The sequence below is a fragment of the Natrix helvetica genome (assembly GCF_964273705.1).
Source record: "Natrix helvetica genome assembly, chromosome: 15".
In the NCBI taxonomy this organism is placed as follows: Eukaryota; Metazoa; Chordata; class Lepidosauria; order Squamata; family Natricidae; genus Natrix; species Natrix helvetica.
In genome coordinates this window covers 3,220,125-3,244,520 of record NC_138565.1, presented here as the reverse complement: position 1 = coordinate 3,244,520, position 24,396 = coordinate 3,220,125, and the positions used below count along the sequence as shown (strand labels likewise).

At 48.2% G+C, this 24,396-nt stretch overlaps 1 protein-coding gene across 4 annotated transcripts; it reads right to left on the bottom strand.

Moving 5' to 3' along the window:
- Positions 1-332: 332 nt before the first annotated feature.
- LRSAM1 (leucine rich repeat and sterile alpha motif containing 1) lies at positions 333-24,289 on the bottom strand. Of its 4 annotated transcripts, XM_081967245.1 has the most exons (26): positions 24,101-24,289; positions 23,684-23,817; positions 20,499-20,638; positions 19,795-19,851; positions 19,500-19,544; positions 18,864-18,941; positions 18,505-18,573; positions 17,627-17,711; positions 17,387-17,508; positions 15,920-16,010; positions 15,411-15,541; positions 15,282-15,311; positions 14,246-14,368; positions 13,932-14,071; positions 12,873-12,917; positions 11,672-11,742; positions 11,353-11,452; positions 10,329-10,416; positions 9,227-9,301; positions 7,862-7,942; positions 5,709-5,804; positions 4,834-4,932; positions 4,521-4,652; positions 4,158-4,239; positions 3,409-3,542; positions 333-2,813 (listed from the first exon to the last, which is right to left on the bottom strand). In XM_081967245.1, exons 3-26 carry the CDS (start codon positions 20,586-20,588, stop codon positions 2,688-2,690), a joined length of 2,190 nt encoding a protein of 729 aa, XP_081823371.1. In that variant the 5' UTR covers positions 20,589-20,638; positions 23,684-23,817; positions 24,101-24,289; the 3' UTR covers positions 333-2,687. The 4 variants fall into 4 exon arrangements, with proteins under 4 accessions (XP_081823371.1, XP_081823370.1, XP_081823373.1 ...); XM_081967244.1 differs by lacking the exon at positions 24,101-24,289 and having other exon boundaries at positions 23,684-23,943; XM_081967247.1 differs by lacking the exons at positions 7,862-7,942; positions 24,101-24,289 and having other exon boundaries at positions 23,684-23,943.
- Between the last annotated feature and the right edge of the window lie 107 nt (positions 24,290-24,396).

Genomic DNA, 24,396 nt, shown 5'->3' with positions numbered 1-24,396 from the left:
AGCCTTCCATCCTTCCGAGGTTGATAAAATGAGGACCCAGATTGTTGGGGGAAAGAGGCTGACTCTGTAAACCGCTTAGAGAAGGCTGGAAAGCACCGTGAAGCGGTATATAAGTCTAAGCGCTATTGCTATTTGGGGAGTCAGAGAATCATTGGAATGAAGGATGAGTCACCGTTTTAATAAAATCGGGCCCAGTTTTCAGATACTTTTGGCCTGGATGATTTGAGCCTTCATTTACGTCACGGAGGAAATAAACATTTTGGAGTCCTGCTTTAAAACCAAGAGGGTTGGAGTAGGAACGGTCTTTTCATGATAGCGAAGGACATCGCAAGTTGAAGCTCTGGACTTTTATTTCTCGGCTGACATACACGGAAAACATTACACTGCAAACAGATGGGTGAAGGCACCAGACAAACATGCAGGAGGGTATAGAGGGGGCCCTTCTTGAGGATTTTTTTTTGGGGGGGGAAGAACTCCAGCTTGGGTGATGGGTTGTGATGTTCCTCTCCCCCTTCATGGCTTTGCACCCAAAACCCTGGGTACCCCAGAACTGGGTAATGGAAGGGAGGGAGGGGACAAGCAGCCAGAGAAGGCTTCTCTGGGAGTTCCCAGCTTCGGTCTGGAACAAGCAAAGGCTAGCAGTTCTCAACATGGATAAGAGGATCATCAGAACTCGTAGACTTGCCTCCAAGACCACATGTGGCCTTGTCTTGGGGGCACAGAGTCCAACAGAGTATTGCATACATCCCCTCTTACCAACTCGAAAGCAATTTCCTTTTATACTTCAGATGCCCCTCTGCAATTCTATTCCCCTAGGACCAGGATGGCAAACCTACAGCACATGTGCCAGAAGTGACATGCAGAACCACCTCTCCGGGCACGCGAGCTGTTTTCCTTTGCTTTTCCAGCCAGCTGGCGCACCGTCCAGCTGCTATTCATCTGTGCGGGAGTGCCGGAACCTGGAAAAGCAGCCGCCCGGTGCCCATGCGCGCGCTGGGAAGACAATCTTCCGGTTCCCGGCATCGGCCAGCTGGTCTTTGCACCCACAGGCATGCCAGGAAGCGGAAGACAAGTAAATGGCCAGGCGGCTGCTCTTTTAGTTTACGACACATAAACACACATGCCCCCGTTTTGCCAACACAGCCCTAGGAAAACTGATGCAATATTCGGGGCGAAGGTGGGAGTTTCCCAGTCCCCTCCACCCTCCAGATTCTACAGCCCAGGGTGTCTAACGTTGGGCCACTTTTTAAGATTTGTGGACGTCAACTCCCAGAATTCCTCATGCTGGCTTTCAGAAGTTTTAAGTCTTAAAAAGTTGACAAAAGTTGGACACCTCTGCTCTACCAGCAATTCCCCCCCTCCCCCCCTTTCCAGCTCGGGGAAGGACTCCTCATCCCATCATCCTCAAGGCTCAAGACAGCAAATCCAATGTGGGAGGTCCCTATCTGGACTCTCCCCCCCCAACTGGGGCAGCCCCAGAAAGATGGGGGGGAAGAGGTGGGCAGAGAACATTTCCCCGCCCCAACGCCAAAGGCTATTCCGAGTGTCCCAGAACGAAGACAAGTGGTTCAGTCCAAAGAAAAGTGCAATTTTTCAGGAGGTGGCAGGTGGAGAATGAAGCTTCCAGTAGTCCTTATGGGGTCCTGACCTTGGTGGTATTCCTGCTCCACCCCTTTGCCCACTTTCTGGGGAAGAGCCAGGCAGTTCGAGTCCACTTACTAATTAACCAAGTTATTAACTATATGCGGTGCCAAGCGCAACGGAACTGGCACCAAATTGTACTACCTTCCAGTAATCCAACCTACATTTGTCCCACCTGGGTTCAGCTTTCGTCCCTTAAGGGAGTGGTCATGCTAGGAATGCCATCTTTGGCTGGTGAGATCTTTCCCTTCCCTTCCCCTCCACGATTTTGGTAAACATCTCCTCCTTTCAATTCCCAAACGTCAACAGGAAGATAACGGCAGGGAGGTTCAAATCATTTTGGTGAGGACGAGTCGCTTGAGAGCGACCCAGGCCGAGGTTCCCTGTATAAAAGCAGCTTTTTGTTCTTCGACACTTTCTTTTTTGCCCACAAGGATGATCCCGTCACCAACCCTGCCTTAAATTCTTTCAAGGGGTTAAATGCCGAGTCTCCCCCAGTTGCGTACGGAGATTTCTCCCGTCGTCCAATGCCAAGGTTGTCCCAAAAAGTGCTTTTCCGAAAGTCGAGTGGACTTTTGTTTCTTTTTGGTCTTTCCTTGAAAACATTTGGCTTCTCATCCTAAGAATCTGAAGAATTCGCTTCTTGAGATGAGAAGCCAAATGTTTTCAAGGAAGCAAACCAAGACTTTTGGGCGTCTTTCAGTTATTCCCCAATTGCCTGGACGTTTGGAATTAATTTACACTCCTCCTGGACAACGGACGAACAGTGAGCAAAAAAAAAAAACCCAACCAGTATACATTATATAGTGCAAAGGCGTGGCGCGCACTTCCTTCCTTCCCCCATCATCCGGCGTGCGCAATTACCGGTGGGGAGTGCTCGGAAACACAAGACAGGCACTCCGAGCGTGCAACTTTGACTAAACGTGCAAAAACAGGAAGGCTGAAATTCCATAGGGGGGAGGTTCCACCCCCTTCCCCCTAGGCTTCTCTTCCAGGAGGCGGAGTCAAAAACCACGCCCCCTTTCCCTTTCCCATCCTCGAGTGGGCTACCCGCTGTGGAAAAGTCGGATCCGTTGCGCGATTTCTTGTCGGCAGAGCGGACAGGTGCGCAAGGCTTCGGAGCAGCTCTGACAGCAGCAAACGTGGCCGCAGTTCAGGAACACGACTTGGGCCTGGGAAGGGAAAAGAGGCAGAAGGGCGGAGTCAGGCCACGTGGGCGCGAGAGAGAACGGGAGACTCGCGCTCGCCAAAAGGGACAGCCGGGGGGGGGGGGGGAGAAAGGAGGTTTGTTTTAAGGGGAAAAAAAGTGACTAAGACGCTGAGCTTGTCGATCAGAAAGGTCGGCAGTTTGGCGGTTCGAATCCCTAGCGCCGCGTAACCGAGTGAGCTCCCGTGACTTGTCCCAGCTTCTGCCAACCTCGAAAGCACGTCAAAAATGCAAGTAGAAAAATAGGGACCACCTTTGGTGGGAAGTTAACAGCGTTCTATGTGCCTTTGGCGTTAAGTCATGCCGGCCACATGACCATGGAGACGTCTTCGGACAGCGCTGGCTCTTTGGCTTTGAAATGGAGATGAGCACTGTCCCCTAGAGTCGGGAATGACTAGCATGTATGTGCGAGGGGAGCCTTGATTTTTTAAAGAAAAATGAACTCGCAAGCAGAATTTTGGTGCCGATTGGGCTAAGGTGGGCCGGAAAGAAGAATGAACGCAGTGGTCTGTCACTTCCCCACCCACCCCTAGCCCCCCAAGGACGCCCGGCGGGCTTACCTCTAGCTCCATACAGACTACACACTCGCAGTGATGTTCTTCTGCTGATGGAGCCGATGGGACTTCAGGGCTGGTAGACTCTTCTCTAAACTCCGGAGCGGAAGGTCTCGTTTTTTCTGCTGGCTTCAACAGTTCTGCAACCAGATGGAAGGGAGGCAGAGAGTGAGGAGGGGTGGGGGGAATCAAGGAAGAAAATGAGACACGTGGTGGAATTGGGAGATGCCCCCCCCCCAAGGCATCTTGGTTGAATGTTCCAAAGAAAATTGGACTCTCTTGCTGAACTACTAATCTTGGTGCCCTGATGGAAGTCTGGATTGATTCACAACAAAAAATTATTATTATTATTTTAATCCTCCCACATCTACGCTACAATCCTAAAATTGCTGGGTCGTCTCCTCCCCATGTCTTAACAAAGTTCTCCCTGCCATTCAGGGCAGCTAGTCTTCCTCTGGAAGCTCTGCGCCTGCGCACACTGGGAACAGGCTCCAGCTGTTCTTCTGCCTCACTGATGTCTGACTCTGAAGGCAGCTGATAACTGGCACACGGCCCTGGCCCCCTCTCTTCCTCCGACACAGAGCCCTCGTCAGAGCCTTCCCCAGACTCCAGGACTGGCCCAGGTTCCTCCCCAACCCTCCTCACTGTCCGAATCTGCTCCCAGCTCTGCTGGCGGGCCACAACAACTTCCCCAAATGTGCCCTCATCCCCCACCCCCAGCTGGGGACAGGGAGGGACATCCGAAGAAGGTTAACCTGGTATCGTTTCGGCTACAGCTTGTATCTCCCGGGCTTTCTGGATGATGGCGTGCTGCAAGCCAGATTCAATGATTCCAATCTGCAGGGAAGCAAGAGCGGTTGGAACGTAAAACCACAGAGCTGGAAGGGGCCTTGGAGGTCTTCTAGTCCAACCCCCTGCTACGTGCTTTCGAACTGCTAGCTTGGCAGAAGCTGGGACAAGTCGCCGGAGCTCACGCCGTTAACGCGGCCCTAGGGATTCAAACCACCGAACTGCTGACCTTTCTGATCGGGAATCTCAGCGTCTTAGCCACTGAGCCACCCTAGAATCTCCCCCGACAAGGGAATGTACAATGTTAAAAAAGGGCCCATGTTTCTGACCTCAGCTAGGTCTCCAGGGACCATGTTGCTGAGCATTTCCAGCGATATCCGATGATGGGCGAAGATGGGCAGATAGTGGTCAGCCGAGAGATCGGTCACCAGTTTCACTAGCTGCTTCTCCAGGCCTTCTTCCTGCCGGGAGGGAGAGAGAGAGAGAGAGAAGGAAGGAATCAAGCGCCTGGCCTGCTCCGTTGGGGGAAACTGAGGCAAGGCACGCCAGCGCCCAGGACACCAAGAAACGGAACGATGGAAGAACGAGAGAGAGAGAGAAAAAAACAAAAACGAGATTTTTCTCTGCCTCTTGGCCAGTCACCTGCAAGCGGAGAGAGAGAGGTTTCTGGTTTAGCAGCCGTTGGTACTGGATCAGCCAGTAGTTCTCCTGCTTCGTCTCGCTCTTGGCCTCTAGTTCTTTCTGGGGGAGAAAAAAAAAAGAGAAAGAAAGTAGATAAAGAGATGATGGAGCCTGGCAGATGTGGAAAGGGGTGGGGGGGGGAGAGGGAACTGTTCTAAGCTTGTGCCAGGAGGTTGAACGTGCCCCTAAACAATGGCCAGTCTTTGGGTCATCTACCCTGGTACAGTTGAACCCCCTAGCAACTTAAGTTCTCCAGAGGTCCTTGGTGCTCTCTGAGCATGGTTGTTTTCTTGTAGACGTTTCGTTAGCCAAACTAAGAGGAGGAAGGAGAGGGGGAAGAGGAGGAGGAAGAAGAAGAAGAGGAGGAAAAAGAGGGAGAGGAGGCGGGAAGAGGAAGAAGGAGGAGGTGGGGGAGGAAGAAGAAGAGGAGAGGAGGAATAAGAGGGAGAGGGGGAGAGGAAGAGGAAGAAGAGGAAAAAGATGGAGAGGAGGAGGAAGGAGGAGGAAGAGGAGAAGGAAGAAGAGGGAGAGAGGAAGAAGAAGGGGAGGAGGAGGAGAAGAAAAAGAAGGGAAGGAGTGGGAGGAGGAGGAAGAACAGGGAGAGGAGGAGAAAGAGGAAGGGAGGAGGAGGAGACGACTGCTAGGTTGGCAGAAGCTGGGACAAGTCACGGGAGCTCACGCCGTTACGCGACACTAGGGATTCGAACCGCCGAGCTGCCGACCTTTCTGATCGACAAGCTCGGCGTCTTAGCCGCTGAGCCGCCGCATCCCACCATGCATGTATATGCGTAGATCGAGAGGTCCTGCAGTTGCCAGCTGCCCCCCAGAGCCTTTACCAGGATGGCTTGCAGCTCCTCTTCTCGCTCCTTTTTCTCCTTCAGCAGCTGCTGCAACAGGTAAGTCAGGGTTTGCCGTTGCTCTCCGATGGCTTCCTGCAACACAACACGCGGGTGTTTAAACTTCCTTCCCTGACCAGCCTAGAATCCCACTGGCTAGAGTCTCCCTTTTCTGACCCGGTTCCCCAAACATGACCAACTCTGAAGCAGTAGCTCTTCTTTCCCAAGAACCAGCCCATAGATTTCCACTGCTGTCCTCTCCTCTGCCACATCTATTCATCTCCACCCCAGAGCTAGGGTGGGGCTTTGCTAGCAGCAGTGGCTCTTCCGTCCCAAGGACCAGCCCATAGATTTCCACTGCTCTCCTCTCCTCTGCCACATCTATTCATCTCCACCCCCTGCCTTTTATCCCCAGAGCTAGGGTGGGGCTTCGCCAGCAGCGATAGCTCTTCCATCCCAAGATTCTAGCAGCAGTGATTCTTCCGTCCCAAGGACTGGCCCATAGATTTCCACTGCTCTCCTCTCTTCTGCCTTCTGTGCATTGCCTGTCAGGCACTGGACCCAGCTGTTACTCCTCTTCTTCCATCAGCCACCTCCAGAGCTGAGGGCTGTTGGCTCTCCATCTGAAGGCTGACCGACGGCCCAGGCTCCGCCTCTGTCTCTTTCTCTGCCAGTTCCATTCCCACTTCCCCCTCGGAGCTCCCAGGTTGCCTTGATGCTGACCCTGATTCCAAATCCTCATCTGATTTGGTTGCTGGAGGCCACAACGCTCACCATCTCCTTTCTCCCCGATTTCTAAAAAAACTTCACCCTTCACGTGATCTTGATTCTCTCCCTCTGTTGATGCAGCCTAGAACTGTGTTGGCTTTTTTGGCAGCTGCTGCCCACGGCTGGCTCCTATTTAAATGGTTGTCCATTAGGACTCCCAAGATCCCTCTCGCAGTCACTACTATTGAGCGAGGTACCACCTATACTGTACCTGGGCATTTGGTTTTTCTTGCCTAAATGTAGAACCTGATTTTTGTTTGCCATTGAATTTCATTTTGGTAGATAGCACCCAATATGCACGGATCCTTTTGGTTAAAAAAAACCCAACCCAGCCCCAAATAAACAAATAAAACAGTTATTTTGGAAAAGAACAAATGCCACCCTGGTTTTGTCACCCATGTAGAATTCATGCAGTGGGAGAGATGAAACATGCCAGTTGGAATGGAGATTGGTTGGCAAAAGGCAGGGTGGGTGAGTGGGTAGAATAAGCACATCGAAGCAAATCTAGCCAGAAAGAAATCATAGCATAGGTCAAAAACTATATCTATGAAATGCTCAGCCAGCTTCTACAGGCAGTCCTCGACTTACAACTGTTCGTTTAGTGACCGTTTGACGTTACGACAGAAGTGGGAAAAGTGACTTTCCCCCTTAACGATCGGGGCAGCGTCCCCCCGCGTAGTCACCTGATCAAAATTCAGGTTCCTATTTATGACGCTCGGGGGTTGTGCAATCTCTTTTTTGGCGGCCTTCTGACCAGCGATGTCAAGGGGGGGAGGGGAAGGGGGGAAGCCTGATTTGCTTAACGACCGCGTTCCTCAGCTTCAAATTCTATTTGATCAAAATTTCATTTTGAAATTACTTCTATCCACTTATAGGGAGGATTTGTTTCTGGAACTTTGCCCTTTGATCTGGGTAATCAATCAAGACTCAACGTCAATGTCCAAGCTTAGCGACTGATGCAGTGATTCACTTAACAACCGGGGAAGAAAGTGGGGCGAAACTCACTTCATCGTCTCTGCTTAGCCACAGAAATTTGGGCTGTCCCTTGTGGTCATAAATCCAGGACTGCCTGTACCCCTTCTACCACCTTCCTGCCGACCACAAGATTTCTGACTTGGCATCCCAGCCTGGATTGACAAGGCCCTCCTGCCCACCCGTCCCCAAAATCTCTACCCCTGACGTATCTCAGAATCCTGGAGGCGTTTGCAGGAGAGGCCACTGAGCAAAAGGAGGAGACGGGAATGGATAAACCTGGAAGATTGTTCCACTGGGCCTTGTACAAGTTACTAAACCAGAGGTCAGACGGAGGAGGAGGAAGAGGAGGAGGAGGAAGAGGGAGCCAAGCAGGAGGGGGTGCGGAATTGGGGTGGCTGGGGGTGACATACCTGCAGAGCCTCTGTGTCCAGCTGCTGCCTCTTTAACTCCAACTGGGTGAGCTGTAGTAACTCTCTCTCTATTAACTTAATCTAGGGAGAAGACGAAACAAGGCAAGCAGGAGGTTGTGTGTGTGTGTTTCCCCCTCCTAAACGCAACGGTCTTTTTGGAAGCTGCACCTCACAAAGTACTAGAGGGCGGGGCTACACCTTCAGCCAAACAAGGCATGAGTAACTACTCGGGACTTCCTCGCAACACCGGACAGGGAATGGGAACAGGCTCCAGCTGTTCTTCTGCCTCACTGATGTCTGACTCCGAAGGCAGCTGATAACTGTCAGACGGCCCTGGCCCCCCTCTCTGCCTCCGACACAGAGCCCTCATCAGAGCCTTCCCCAGACTCCAGGACTGGCCCATCTTCCTCCCCAACCCTCCTCACTGTCTGAGTCTGCCACCAGCTCTGCTGGTGGGCCACAACATTATCCACCTACACTGACCCTCTTGCCCTAGGCAGAATACGGTGGCGGATTTAATATATATATATATATTCCTTGTCCGTATGCCAGTGAAGGACTCTATGGAAACCCTCAAGCATCTGGACTACTTTGGAGTCAATGAATGGAAGCTGCAAACCCTGGGCATCCAGCTTGTTTTTGGAAAACGTGACAGTCAAAAGTTCCGAAGCTTCCTTGGCCTTTATTTTGGGAGGCGGGGGGGTGGAAAGACTCTGAAGCTTCTGCTATAATTTTGCCCCCGTGAGGCTAAAACCAATGTCGTTGTATTTCTTTTGTGCAATGGCAATAAAGACTAGACTAGACTATCCTGGTTGTGGATGACTTGAGAGAGCTTGCAGCAGTGAAGCCACCAGAGAAGAGGAAAGCCCACCAATGCCCTCGACCATCACCTGTTAGTAACCTCAAGGCCTGGATAACCCACTAGAGACAAAGGATTAAAAAAGGTGCAGTCGGGGGGTTGGGGGTGGGGGGTTGGCGGGAAATGGGGGTTGGAGAAATTGCAAACTCTACCCTCCGAGAGCCTCGTTTCCCCTCCGGCGGGGATTTCTGCGTTCGAAGTGGACTCGGGGACAAAGCAACAGAAACCAAACGACGGCGAAGGCATGGAAACAGAACCAATGGAGATGAAGTTTTGAATGGACCGCCGTGAAGGTGGACGCCATCCCAGAGGGGAGATGTGCTAAACTGGACCAGAAGAACACGACTGGTCCCAGCCACAAACTTCTCACCAGGATTGGTACCCAGGCCGGATTGGAGAAGGATGGAAAGTCTTCTTGTTTGGGAAGGGATGATGATGGATGCTGCTGCCTCCCCCACCCCACCCCACCCCGCTTCTCTCCCCAAAGCCTCCAATTTTGCACTCACCTGGTTCCTGATCTGGCAGTGCATGAGGTCTCTCTTCACCTGGAGGGCTTCGAAAGCTGCCTTCTGCATCTCGCTCTAAAAGATGGGGATCGAGTGAGCACCTGAAGAGGCCTTAAATTAGCTCCCCGAGACCATCGCTCTACCCATCTCAGCGTTGGAGCCCCCAATTCCATGGGTTTCACAGACAAAGAAGGGTCTTTTTTTAAAAAAAAATCTCTGGTACCTGACGCTTTTTAAAATAGAAAGGTAGGACTGACTTGACTTTGGTATCTCTATCCCACCCATCTGCAAAATGGATGACAGATAGACAGATAATAAATGTAGATTAGGTAGATAGGTGGGTAGATAGGTAGACAGATAACAAGATTAGGTGGGTGGAGGCATGGATAGATAAATAGAGATAGATAGAAAGAGATAGATAGATAGATGATAGATAGATAGATAGATGAGGAGCCCCAACAGGAAGCAGTTGTTGGAGCTAAGCAGCCACCAGGAGAAAGAGTTGGCAAAAGAGCTCAAATTGGATCTGACCGAGAAGGAGGCTCAGCAGAAGCACCTCACTGAGGACTAGGAGCATAGGCTTTCCAAGCAGAGGGAAGACCTGCGGGAGTGCAAGGCCAGGTGCCAGCGCCTGGAGGCTCACTGGGCTGAGATGGTCAGCCAGTTCCAGGCTCTGATGCAGTCCCACTGGAACGAGGCCCTCTGGCTCTTCGCCACCAGCGGCTCTTCCCTCCAGCCTTCGCCCAAAGCCCCCCACCAGGAGGCTGAAACAGACCCCAAGTTGGAATTTCTGCCCCCCTCCGACCCACACAAAGGGAGAGATTCCCCCTGAAGGGGGAGACTCCCTGCAGTGACACAAGCGTCCATTGCACGTATCCGTCCCAGGGGTCGTAGTTTGAGGACCCCTGAATTAGTGCGCTATAAAAAATCCTCAAGAACCTCCATCGGTCTATCTCTTAGGCAGGTGAGCTGGATCTAAAGCAATCAACCCTCGGTTCATCAATGAATACGGTGGCTTCCAATATTTGCCTGTTCTCCTGGTCAAGGACCTGCTTACTTCCTTCTCCCATGGGCAAATGCCCTTCCACCCCTCCCATAATACCTCCTGCAGGATATGGCTGATGGCTTTGTTTTGGTCCAGCTGCTGCCAAGCCAGGATCTGCTGGAACTTCTCATCCATCTTGGCAAGGCTGCAAGAGAATCGTTCCTGGGTGACTCTAGTTGCGCGTTGGGGAAAGGGGCGCAGACTGTAACCCATGAGATGTCACAGTACATTGATCTGCAGACTAAGGAGACCCATTTCAATAAGATATTATGTGATTCTATTGCATTGAGCCTCACGTCTTAAGAGAAGCCAACAAGGACAGCTTATAAACTTGGATGGATGGGTTAACATAGCCCAACGCTATCCCTTACAGCTCCTTCAAATTCTTTTAACTTTTTGGATTTTTCAGAGCGGGCCAGAGGATGATATCCAGCGACACCAGCACAATGTTCTCTTCCTGGTCTGGCGTCAGAACCTGATAAGGGTTCGGGTTCTCCCACAAGGAGTACGAGCATATTGCTGAGATGCTTCACCAGCTGGACAACATGAGACTGCAGACTTCTAGGAAGAGCTTTCATCTCTTTCTCTGGAAGTTCTCAACCCCTTGACCTAGCAGGCCCCACAACGTTCTGGAGAACTTCCACAACGCTCTGGAGAACTTCCACAACGTTCTGGAGAACTTCCACAACGTCCTGGAGAACTTCCACAACGTTCTGGAGAACTTCCACAACGTTCTGGAGTACTTCCACAACGTTCTGGAGTACTTCCACAACGTTCTGGAGAACTTCCACAACGTTCTGGAGAACTTCCACAACGTTCTGGAGAACCAGCCAAGGTTCGATTTAATGGGGGAGATTTCCCTAGCCTTGGGACGGAGAATTAAATTAAAACTAGAGGGAATCGGGTTCAAGCTGATGCTAAGTAAGGTTGGACCCATTGTTCCTCCTCTGCTCGCCCAACTTGCCATGTTCTTGCAAAGAGATGGATGCCTTCAGTTGTTTCCCCGGGCTCTTTTATTGGGCAGGCTCACCCATGAAAATAATATCCCCCCCCCTTCCCAAATCCATGTCTTCTTTAGTACCTGGAGCACGTCTGGTTGACGAGGTCCTGCCGGCGAGACTCGTAGGCTCCCTGAAGTAATTTGTTCTTGTAGGTCTCGGACAACATCTGTTTCATGGCCGCTGGGAGAGGGAAATTGGGGAAAAAGAAGGACCAAACAATTTTTTTCCCGTAAGAAATAATGTAGTGAGTCACAGGGCAGTCGACAGCGACAAGTTCAAGCTTGTTAGTTGAGTACCAAACAAACAATGAGTACCAGGACCAAGTTTTTGCATCGAAATGCAAGTACCAAATTCGATGAGTTTCAAAGCAGCGGAGTACCAAGGTAGCAGTGTACTTACCAGCTACTTCTTTCCTCCTCAGTTGTTCTGTTTCTTCTTGAGTGATGGCCATCAATTGCTCCATCCGGATCCTAGGAGCGATACAAGAGAGTCGGGTGGAGTCTAATGGTTCTCCTCAACTTTTCTCAAGAGTTCGGGGCTCCACCATCTTTCTCCCTCGCCATACTGCTAGGTTCAGTTGGGCTACAATTCTCAGTCCCGTCCTCCCCAATGTTCAGATCCTGCCTCCCCCCCAATCCCACTGATGTTGGTGTCTCTCTGTCTCGTGGAAAGCTTTGTTTTTTGACCCTTTGACCTTTTGACTTTGAAAAGTCACCAAGCCAACGGTCGTACGTCGAGGACTAGTGCACAGCAAATAAAATCCAGAGGATTGCTTTCCTGCACTTTGTTCTGACCCAGGCTTCCTTTGAAAGCATGAAGCAAAGTCTTGGTCCCCGCAAAAACCCCTTTTATTTACACGACTGTGAATTCCTTTCATTTGCAGTCCGCAAGGCTTAGCAAACAGTCTTTCAGAGGAATGTTTATCCACACGAACCTTATCTCGCTTGGAGAGCTGCCAGATAACTAGTTTCCAAATGCAGAGCAGGGCAAAACTTGGCATTCAACTCTTATAATCACAAACAGAACTTTCCACTCTTGAAACGACCCAAGGAACAAATTGTTTTCTGCAAAAGCCCCCTCCCCACTCGCTCTTTTGTTTCCTCTGGGAGGGGCCAATCACCTCCAAGGTGTGGCTTTACTCCCAAGTCGACCCTGCTTTCTTAGTTGTTTTCTGGCAGCTGGTACCTGGCCTTGCACTCCCACAGGTCTTCCCTCTGCTTGGAAAGCCTTTGCTCCTAGTCCTCAATGAGGTGCTTCTGCTGAGCCTCCTTCTCGTCAGATCCAATTTGAACTGAGCAGTTTTGCCAACTTTTTCTCATGGTAGCAGCTCCAGCAACTGCTTCTTGTTGGAGCCCGGGTGGGCAGGTGAGGAGTAGCGAGTAAGAGGGTGGCAAGGCGCCCCTCTACGTGAGTGACATCGAATTGACCACGCCCACCCAGTCACATGACCACCTAGCCACACCCACCCAGCCGGTCATTAGACAGATCATATTAGTGGCTCACGGGATTTAAGTCCCTGAGATCTGAAAGGTTGGTGACCCCTGCTCTAAAAAGATCTCAGCCCTTTCTTCCAATCGATCTAATAAAGCAAGAAACTCACCGGTCATTTTCAAGGGATTTTAAGATCTCGGAACTCTGTTTCTGCCTAAAAAAGATTTAAGAAATAAGGAGGGTTAACTAACAGAGTCACCATAAAGCATTTATGCCAATCAACTCCAGCACTGGATCTTGGCGGTACAAGCTAGTTGTCTACTTACCACAGGAACTGAAAATAAAAATAAAAAAACAGTTAGATGATTTCACTGGAGTAAAAATAGACCAACCGGTGAAATATGAAATGATAATTTGGTTTAACTTTGAAGGGACAATTAGTGCTATTGTTTATGTATTAAGAAGAAAATAAGTTTAAGATGGAAAATATGGCAGGAGAATAATAGGGCTGAAATGCAAACAAAATTACGATGTAAAATGGATTATGTATAAGAGAGGACGTGAAAGAAAAGTGTTAATTTGAAAAATGAAGTGTTAATACCACTTTATAATGCCTTGGTAAGGCCACGCTTGGAATACGGCATTCAGTTTTGGTCGCCACGATGTAGAAAAGATATGGAGACTAAAAAAAGTGCAGAGAAGAGCAACAAAGAGGATTAGGGGACCCGAGGCTAAAACATATGAAGAACGGTTGCAGGAACTGGGTAGGTCTTGTTTAATGAAAAGAAGGACCAGGGGAGACATGATAGCAGTCTTCCAATATCTCAGAAGCTGCCACAAAGAAGAGGGAGTCAAGCTATTCTCCAAGGCACCTGAGGGTAGGACAAGAAGCAATGGGTGGAAACTAATCAAGGAGAGAAGCAACTTAGAACTGAGGAGAAACTTCCTGACAGTTAGAACAATTAATCAGTGGAACAGAAGTTGCCTCCAGAAGTTGTGAATGCTCCAACACTGGACGTTTTTAAGAAGAGGTTGGATAACCCTTTGTCTGAAATGGTGTAGGGTTTCCTGCCTAGGCAGGGGGTTGGACTAGACGACCTCCAAGGTCCCTTCCAACTCTGCTATTGTATTAAAAAAACCCGGACAATACTTTGTTCAATTTGTAATAAAAAAAATAAAAACCAGCAGATTCCCCAGAGGGAACACTGGATGTCACTCGATCTCCTACCTTTGATTAGCTTTCAGCAGCTTCTGGATTCTGCTGGCCACCCCCTGTTCCATCTGTTTCAGCTGCTCCAGCAACTTCAGGCGCTCGGCTCCTAGGCGCTGCTGATGGCGGGTCAGGCCTTCGTCCAGTTTCATCTGCTCCTGAAATGAGGAGGAGGGGAAACCGTCCCCGAGACGCAACGCTGGAGGAAAAAGAACCGTGCAAAATTCCCCCAGCTTTCTCCCCATCAAGCCTACAGTAGCACCGCCTCTGAATTCAACAGCCTGGTATGAAGGGTATCTGGTAGGAATGGGGAGGAAATGGAGGCGTCTTACCTCCTTCATGCTTTGGAGAAATTCTCCTTTTTGGACATGGCTTTGATGCATCAGTTGGACTTGTTCTCTCTGCTCCAGGTCCAGGCCACGCTCGAACGCCAGCTTCTCCTGCATCTTCTGCTCCTATCAGGTAAACGGAGAGGCCTATCAATATATATTCTGCACCTTGCTGTATGAGCCATGGTGGCGCAGTGGTCAGAGGGCAGGACTTCAGGCTGCTTCTGCTGACTGTCTGCAGTTTGGCAGTTCGAATCTCACCAGGCTCAAGGTTGACTCAGCCTTCCATCCTTCCGAGGTGGGTAAAAGGAGTTCCCAGATTGTTGGGGGGGCAAGAGGCTGACTCTGTAAACCGCTTAGAGAGGGCTGTAAAAGCACTGTGAAGCGGTATATAAGTCTATTGCTCTTCCTTCCTCCCTTCCTTCCTTCCTTCTTTCCTCCCTCCCTCAGCCTTCTGTCCCTCCGAGGTGGGTGAAGCAGTGTCCTCCTCCCTCCCTATATCTATCTATCTATCTATCTATCTATCTATCTATCTATCTATCTATCTATCTATCATCTATCATCTATCTATCTATCTATCTATCTATCTATCTATCTATCTATCAATCATCTATCATCTATCTATCATCCATCTATCTATATCTATCTATATCTATCTATCTATCTATCTATCTATCTATCTCTATCTATCTATCTCTATCTATCTATCTATCTATCTATCTATCTATCTATCTATCATCTATCTATATCTATCTATCTATCATCTATCTATCTCGTCATCCATCCATCTGCCCTCTGCCAGCAGTTTAATCCTGACCGGCTCAAGGTTAACTCAGCCTTCCATCCCTCCAAGGTGGGTAAAATGAGGACCCAGATTGGTGGGGGGCAAGAGGCTGACTCTGTAAGGTCAAGGAATCAAAACCAGACTGATTTTCTACGGTGGTCATTTTTTAAATCCTATCTCAACTACCAGCCACAGACGAATGGAACAGGGTTGGCAAATCCCACAGCCAGGAGCAGGGAGGGAGTTCAGCCTTACCTTTCGCTTCTCGTAGTCTAGAAACCTGTTCTGCAATGAAAGTGAAAGGAGGAGTAAGCAAGGTTATCCATGGGGTTGTGATGGGTCAAACACGACTTCGCAACTAACAACAACAACAACAACGCTCACTTGCCACTCGGCTTCCTCTTCCATGTATTTGCCGGCTGTCCTCTGGATGCCGTCTGCCGATATCTCCCCTCCGTCGCTTTCCAATACTGGGAGTAAATACTGAGAGGGAGGGTTGTATTCTACACCCACTTCTGGAAGGAAACCCACACACATCACAATTATATCGCAATTCAGGCAGTCCTTGATTCACGCCGACAGTGGAGCCCCGAATCTTCATCGCTAAGCAAGCCTTATTCCATGAGTCCCGTCCCGCCCGTTTTATCACCTCTCTTGCCACCGTTGTTAAGTGAATCCCTGCCGTTATTCCCTGAAGCTGGCTTCCCCGTGGGAACCCCCCCCCCCCCGGGACACTGCGACCGTCATAAATATGAATCCGTTGCCAAGGGTGTGGATTTTTGATCACATGATCGCAAGGATGCCGTAACGGCCGTTAAATATGAAAAGGGGTGGCAAGTTTCTTTTTTTTTTCAATGGACAGGTAGTCCTTGAGTTGCGACTGAAATGCTCACTTTCACAGAGGAACCGCTGGATGGCCTCGGTGCCGGCGCTGCAGACCTCATTCGGGGGGTAAACCATTGCTGTGGCGTCCAGGGACAAGGTCTACAAGAGAGGAAGACACACCCTGCAGTTGCCTTCAATCTGCATTAAGGCAGGACTGAAATTCTGCAATGGTGGCGAATATCTGTATCTGGCGTGGAGGAGGAGGGGTGGAGGTTCATTCTCCGAGCTTGTGGGATGGTTTGTTACCACGTTGGGTGGCATCTTCAGTGCATTTTAGGGAATGTCACGGTCCTTGTTCTTCTGTTTATAAAGGCTTATAAAGAATGGATGGATGGGTGGATGGATGGGTGGGTGGGTGGGTGGATAGATAGATAGATACAGAATAAGTTGTAAGGGACCTTGGAGGGAGGGAGAAAGGGAGGATAGATAAGATAATAAGATGGAAGGGACCTTGGAGGGAGGGAGGGAGGATAGATAACAGAATAAGTTGGAAGGGACCTTGGAGGAAAAGCAAGAGAAGAAAACAAGAAAGCAAGTAAGAGGGAGGAAGGGAGAGAAAGCAAGAGAAGGAAGGAAGGAAGGAAGGAAAGAAGGAAGGAAGGAAGGAAGGAAGGAAGGAAGGAAGGAAAACAAAATAACAGTTGGAAGGGACCAGGAGGGAGAGAGGGAGGGAGGGAGGAAGGACAGACAGACAGAGAGTAACAGTTGGAAGGGACCTTGGAGGAAAAGCAAGGCAAGAAAGCAAATAAGAGGCAGGAAGGGAGAGAAAGCAAGAGAAGGAAGGAAGGAAGGAAGGAAGGAAGGAAGGAAGGAAGGAAGGAAGGAAGGATAGATAACAGAATAACAGTTGGAAGGGACCAGGAGGGAGAGGGAGGGAGGGAGGGAGGGAGGGAGGAAGGACAGACAGACAGACAGACAGACAGAGAATAACAGTTGGAAGGGACCTTGGAGGATGGATGGATGGATACAGACAGATAACCTTGCTAAGGTAAATACAGGTAGTCCTTGACCACAACTGAACCCCAAATTTCTGTCGCTGAGTGGAACATTTGTTAAATTGAATTTTGCCCCATTTTGCCCACTTCCTTGCCCCCGTTGTTAAGGGAATCCCTGCAGTTCTACAATCCCTGCTTTAAATGGGTCTGTCTCCCCCACCCCCACTGCGGGAGGTTGCGACCGTCAGAAATACGAGTCACTTGCCAAGAGCCTGAATTTTGATCACGGGACTGTGGGGATGTGAAAAACGGTCATAAGTCATTATTTTCAGGCCCCTACTAACTTTGGTCACAAAATGAACCATGGTAAGTGGAGAACTTCCTGTAATAGGGCTTCACTCTTGCAAAGAAAGAAAGCCATCCTAGATAGCTCAACAATTCCTGGTTTATTCTCCCGCTGGTTGCCAGATTTGAGACCGAGAATGCTGGCCTAAGCGACAGCTGGACTTAAAAGCTAAGCGTCTCTATTTGTAACGCTACCTCCAAGGTTCGGATGTGAGCCAGGGTCTGTGGCAACTCCTGCACCAAATTCTCGCTGATGTCCAACGTTCGCAAACTCCGTAGGCCTTCCAAAGTGGAGGGCAATTTCTTCAGTTTGTTCCCTGCCAGGAAAACCAGAAAGTGGAAAAGTAAAAAAAGCATTTGGAATGTCACACCAAAAAAACCCCGTAAGTTAATAACCAGAGCCATCGTTCTTTTTCGCACACAGTTTTGCCCTACCTTTCAAATTCAGCGTCTGAAGCTGAGCGAGATCCCCGATCGAGTCCGGAAGAGCTTTTAAAACATTCTTTTCCACGTTCAACACCTACCAAGGACAGAAACAAAAGGGACAAAAAATGGACCTCTGGAAACTGGTGTGGGGAGTCCACCCTGCGCCATTGGTGAAACCTCAGTCACAAAATGACTTTGTGCAAATGTGAAACCGCATCGAGAGGGCGAAAAAAGACCACGTTGGTTCCTGAAACTGCCAAGAGATTCCCCGAGCATCTGTCGTGAGCCAAGCTTCCTTAAAAAACATGAAGCAGAGTCTGGCAAAACCCCTTTTATTTACATGGCTGTGAATTCCTTTCATTCACAGTCCGCAAGGCTTAGCAAACAGTCTTTCAGAGGAATGTTTATCCACACGAACCTTATCTCGCTTGGAGAGCTGCCAGATAACTAGTTTCCAAACGGCAGAGCAAGGCAAAACTTGGCACAGAGTCTCTTATAGTCACAAACAGAACTTTACACTCTTGAAACGATTGAAGGAACGAATTGTTTCCTGCAAAAGCCCCCTCCCCATTCACTCCTCTTTTGTTTCCTCTGGCAGGGGCCAATCACCTCCGAGGTGTGGCTTTACTCCCAAGTCGACCCTGTTTTCTTAGTTGTTCTTGTCTTCTGGCAGCTCTGCGCATGCGCACACTGGGAACAGGCTCCAGCTGTTCCTCTGCCTCCCTGCTGTCTAGCTCCCTCTCTGCCTCCGACGCAGAGCCCTCGTCTGAGCTTTCCTCGGCCCCCAGGACTGGCCCATGTTCCTCCCCAACCCTCCTCACTCTCCAACACTGCTGCCAGCTCCACTGGCCGCTGGTGGGCCACCACAGCATCCAGCATTTCTTTACCTGCAGAGAAATCAACTGGCCGATATCGGCGGGAAGGGAGGTCAGCTGGTTGTCATGGAGATCTAAAACCTGGAAGAGGAGAATAAAGAAATCCATAACAAATCCACTCCCAAGCGTAGAGATGGTTCTTGATTATTGTTCAACTCCAATAAACTTCTGCCTAGCCTCCATGGTGAACCACAAAAGGTGATGTGATTATATCCCAGAAACGAGGAATGGAAGAATACGGCAGCAGCTCCAGGCCGCCCCTTGAAAAGCTTGCTAAAATACAGTCTTAAACTAGGTTTCATTGCTTGTTCTTTTGATTCTGGACCTTAACAAGCTCCCACCAACAGTCGATGAAAAGAACTGCAAATCACCTTTACTGTTACAAGATTAGAAAGGCTGCAGGATTTCGGGACGAGGGACGTCAAAAAATTCGTGTGAACGATCAACACCTGAAAGAGAAAACAACGGAGAAAGTCTTCCAGCTGACCCAGAAAGGGGAGAGTAGTTAAACTGGGTTATCTGAACGTATGAATGAAAGAATTTGACAGAAGAGTTTGAGATAGGAAATACATTCTTACAGTATTATTAACACGCTCTGATGACAAGGAGTTAGACATTCTACTCCCCCTCCCCACCTGAAAAGAACTCTGTTCCAACTGCGACTTGGGCGTGGGCGTGGCCAGCGCATGACTCAACCGGCCTGAAGGCTGGGAGCTTAGACATTCTACTCCTACTCCCCACATGAAAAACACTCTGATGCTAAGGAGTTAGACTGAGGGAGAGAAGGGGATAAGATAGGAGAGGCCTCTGTGGGACAAGCCCGAGGGAGAGAAGGGGATAGGAGAGGATCAATGGGGCAAGCCTGAGGGAGAGAAGGGGAGAGGCTGCTCGTAACTACTCAATTTATTTTCCAGTTGCGTCGATTTATCAAACCCGATCACATAGTTTCGTATATATATAGGCATTGCATCTTGGATCTTGTGCTAAAATTCCGTCTTCCTTCTTACCTTCTTCTGCAGCACTCTGCAGGTGGCAAAAGCGCCATAGGGAAGCTAAGAAGAAGGAGAAAGACGATCTTTGGTGAGACGAAAGAAATCAGAACCATTCAGGAAGCATTCGAATAACATCCCGGAGCCAGTTCAGACAACAGGCATGAGAAGATGCAGGCCTAATTTAAAACATATTTTTCGCCCCCCTAAATTCGAAATGCATTCCAAAGTATGACTCGCAAAGCCCCTCTCCTAAGAGCCACCAGCATTCGGGCAACTAACCCACCAGGAACCAGAAATGGAGAGAATTTACCTCAGAAAGTTCACATTTGGAGACATCGAGGATATCATCTGCTCCGGCTTCTTTGGCCTGTTGAAAAACGGGCAGATGAGTTGTACTAGCTGCAAAAACAGAGTGTTGTGGCCTCTATCTACCTACCTGCGTACCTACCTACCCTCTCTCTCCCCCTACCTATCTACTGTATTTCTCTCTCTCTCTCTATCGCTCTACCTACCAACCTGCCTACTCTCTCTCTCTTCCTACCTACCGTATTTCTCTCTATCTCTCTCTATTTCTCTTTCTCTCTCTCTATCCCTTTCTCTTCCTACCTACCTACTTTCTCTCTCCCTACCTGTGTTTCTCTCTCTCTCTCTCCCTCTATCTATCTACGTACCTACCTACCTACTCTCTCTCTCCCTACCTATGTACTGTATTTCTCTCTATATATATCCATCTACCTACCAATCTACCTACCTTCTCTCTCCCTACCTACCTACTGTATTTCTCTCTCTCTCTATTTCTATTTCTCTTTCTCTCTCTCTATCCCTTTTGCTACCTACCTACCTAACTACTCTCTCTCTCCCTACCTACCTACTGTATTTCTCTCTCTCTCTCTCTCTCTCTCTCTCTCTCTCCCTCTATCTACTTACCTACTTTTAAAAAAAAATTCCTCTTCAAAACCTTGGTGAGTCTTATACTCCAAACAATATGGTATATATAGTCTTCCCATGACTTACAAGACACATTTGGTATTCCAGCCGTTTCCGGGCTTCGCTGCTCGCCTTCCTTTTCCGAAAGAAAAGCAACATCTTGCCTCCTGTCTCCATTTATCCCAGTCCGGCAAAAAAGGCGGCCGCAACAGGGCAGGGATCAGGACCTGAGAAGCAGGAAGATGTTACGTCCCAGATCAAGTCATCCACAGATTGGCCTGTTCTGCCGGTTCTGCCTAAATGTTTCTCCCTAGGAAGCCGACACCACCTTCGTCATCCTGACAACCTGTCTTTGACACCTTTTACAACACCTGAGGATGCAGTTTTTTTGGGAGGGGTGGATGGGAACTCCCTGCCTCCCTCACCTATTATACCTCCCAGAATGGAGAAAAACAGCCTTTCCCCTGACCAACAGGTTTGTTTGTCAGATTTTAATTTAGGATGTGATCGAAAATAATCAGAAAACCTATTATTATCAGAGCTGTGAAAATTTAATAGCTTCAGGAATATATCCACAACTTTGTATCTTCCTTGAAAGTGGGACGTAGAGGAGAAAGGGAAGGGAAGAAGAGAGAGATAGGAGAGAGGGCAATGGGAGGAGAAGAGGAGGAGAGAAAGGAGGAGTGGAAAGGGGAGAGAGGAGCAGGGGAGAGGGAGGGAAAGTAGAGAAGGGAAGGACAACAGAGAGAAGAAAAGAGGTAGGAAGGGGGATGAGAGAGAGAGAGTAGGAAGTGATGGATGAGGAGAGCAGAAGAGCCAATAATTGGTTTTGGGGAGTTGTTGATAAGATGAATTGATGTAAACATTTAATAATACAATATGATGTTGGGTATGTATTAGTATACATGCGATTGAAAATGAAAAAAATTAAAAACTTTATGAAAAAAATATATATCTTCCTTTGCATTATTCTTGCTTACACACACAAATGCATTTTTGGGGAGGGAGGAAGAAATGATATGTATATGCACGTGATAAAAGGCTACAGCTTCCCAAGTGATTAATAGCCAATGCATATTTGAAGTCCCACATTATTTTAATAGATCACTGTTAACAAGTGTTGTTTTTATGTTAGAATAGAATTCCCTATTGGCCAAGGGTGATTGAATACACAAGGAATTTGCCTCTGGTGCATAAGCTCTCTGTGTACACACCAACAACAAGTGATAAATCGCGATCATAATCATCCTAAAATGCATTCGTCATATTTGTAAGTGATTGTCATAGGATGCTAAATAAGCAATCAGCATAACTCACACTAGAATACTAAACAAAACAATGTAAATCGCAAGATTAAAAAAAAAATTATAGGCCCTACTAGATACTTTGACAATGTTGTGGGAATTAGTTTTTAGCAGTGATGGCATGGGGGGGGGGGGGGAATAAAAATGTCCTTGTGTTTTCGTTGTTTTGGTGTTCAATGGCCTATATGTAGCTATCGTTAGCATTGATCCCTTTAAAAAAATAATAAAATAAAAAGGCAAGACTTCCCAACTACTGCATTTATCCGAAGGGAAGAATTCCATTTGACATTCAGATGGTTTTATCGCCTCAAAAAGTGAAATAGGAAAGAAAACCAAAAGCTCTCCTTTCATATAGGCATTTTGGGTGAATCTGAAATCTCCAGGGTTCCAGTTATTTTAGGGGGAACCAAAGTATCTTCCTTTCACAGACTGTAAGTGCAGAGTTGTGGCAACGTACGAAGAAATCTTTTAATAGCTCGGGAACAGGCCTATGAAAGGGTGACCGAATCTGTCACGTGTTATTTAGAAGCAACAATTAAACAGTGCCTTTAAGGGAAACGCGCAAACAATACAATCAGTTGGAATGACGACATTGGCTGGACCTTGGCCATTAAAGATGCATCTAGCATTTGTAAACAAGCTTCTGTCTTTACTAAAATGCTTCATACTGCCAAGAATTACTAGGAGTTGGGCATCACCGACTTTTTTTTTAAAAAAAAGATATTATTAATATTAGTTGGAAAAGGCACTAGGGGAAAAAAATCCTTGGTTTTTTTCTATCATAAATTAATGAGTCCTCACCTCCTCCCGTCCCAGGCGTTACCAATGGTGATTCGATTCCATTTATAAATAAAATAAATTCTATTTATTTCCTTTCGAGCCATCCAGCTCGTTTGGATGAGAATTCAGGCAGTTTTTTTTTCCTTGCAAAGAGAGCCACATGTCCGTCCGTCCCCCCCTTACAGAGTGGTCAATGCCTGGAATGCACTACCTGACTCTGTTGTTACATCCCCAAACCCCCATAATTTTAAGCTAAGACCTCACCCCATTCCTAAGAGGTCTGTAAGGGGACGTGCATAAGGGCAGCAGCGTACCTACTGTCCCTGTGCTACTGTACCCATTTATTCGTACCCATTCCCTTTGTTCATGTCCATGTTTATATTTATACCTGTAATAGAATAGAATAGGGAATAGAGTAGAGTAGAATATGGAATGAATAGAGAATAGAATAGAAATATAGAATAGAATAGAATAGAGAATGAATAGAGAATAGAATGGAATGGCATGGAAAAGAAAAATAGAATGGAATGGAATAGAATAGAAATATAGAATAGAAATATAGAATAGAATAGAATAGAGAATAGAATGGAATGGCATGGAAAAGAAAAATAGAATGAAATGGAATAGAATAGAAATATAGAATAGAACAGAATAGAGAATAGAATGGAATGGAATGGCATGGAAAAGAAAAATAGAATGAAATGGAATAGAATAGAAATATAGAATAGAATAGAATATGGAATGAATAGAGAATAGAATGGAATGGAATAGAACAGAACAGGGAATAGAGTAGAATAGAATATAGAATAAGAGGAGAATATAGAATAGTAGAGTTGAGTAGAGAAGATTAGAAATAATAGAAATAATACAATTAGAAATAATAGAAAAGAAATAGAATAGGGAATAGCATAGCATCGAATTCTTGATTGGCCAAGTGTGATTGGACACACAAGGAATTTGTCTTTGGTGCAGATGCTCTCAATGTACATAAAAGAAAAGATGCATTTGTCACAAAGGTACGACACTTAATCATAGTCATAGGGTACACATAAGAAATCAAGAAACAATCAATGTCAGTGTAAATCGTAAGGACACAAGCAACAATGATCTTTTCCAGGTTTGACAAACTAAACTAAGCAAAAAATCAATCAATTAAACTGCTGCCTCCCCCTCTCCCCCTCTTCTTACCTGCCAGGAAGCCCCATGGCATCGGGCTGGATGTAAAAAGTCGCTTCAAGTGCCAAGGATCCAGGCAGACACTCAATAGGTGAAGCTGGATTTCTTGCTTGTCATGCCAGCAGGAGGAAGGCTGGTTGAGAGGGCTGTGGAAGGGGCAGAAAGGAGGGCCTGGGTAGGTAGGGGGGCAATCAGAAGCCAAAGCAACTGCAGTGATCTGATTGTGGGAAGAAATAAACCCCAAATATATAAAAATGCAGGAAATGCAAGACGAGCTGGCTTGGCCACGCCCAGAAACAGGAGGAGGGGGCACAGCTAAGGAGCGGCCACGCCCCCTTCCTTTTATCCACGCCCAGGGCTTGAAGGGAAAGGAGGAGCCAAGCCCCGCCCACCTCGCCAGGATTGTCCCTCCCCGCGTTCCGTACTTACCGCCTCCGCTCATCCTCGAGGTTAAAAAAAACAGTAGGCCTTTTCGCTTTTCTTGTCCCCGCTTCCTCCATACGGCTCGTCACGGGAAGCCGCCCTTCCCCGCGCATTCTCGGGCCCGCCAAGGAAACGCGGCCCTTTCAGAAGGTTTCGCTTCTTCGCCCGGTGCCCTTGGCAACCATGGCGGCGGAGAGCGGCAAGTCTCGCGAGAATTGGGCGGACGTGGCGATCTCGAAGGAGGAGTCGCGCGCCCCTCCGTTGTCGAGACGGCCGTTGGCCCCGATCTCGCGAGATCTTGG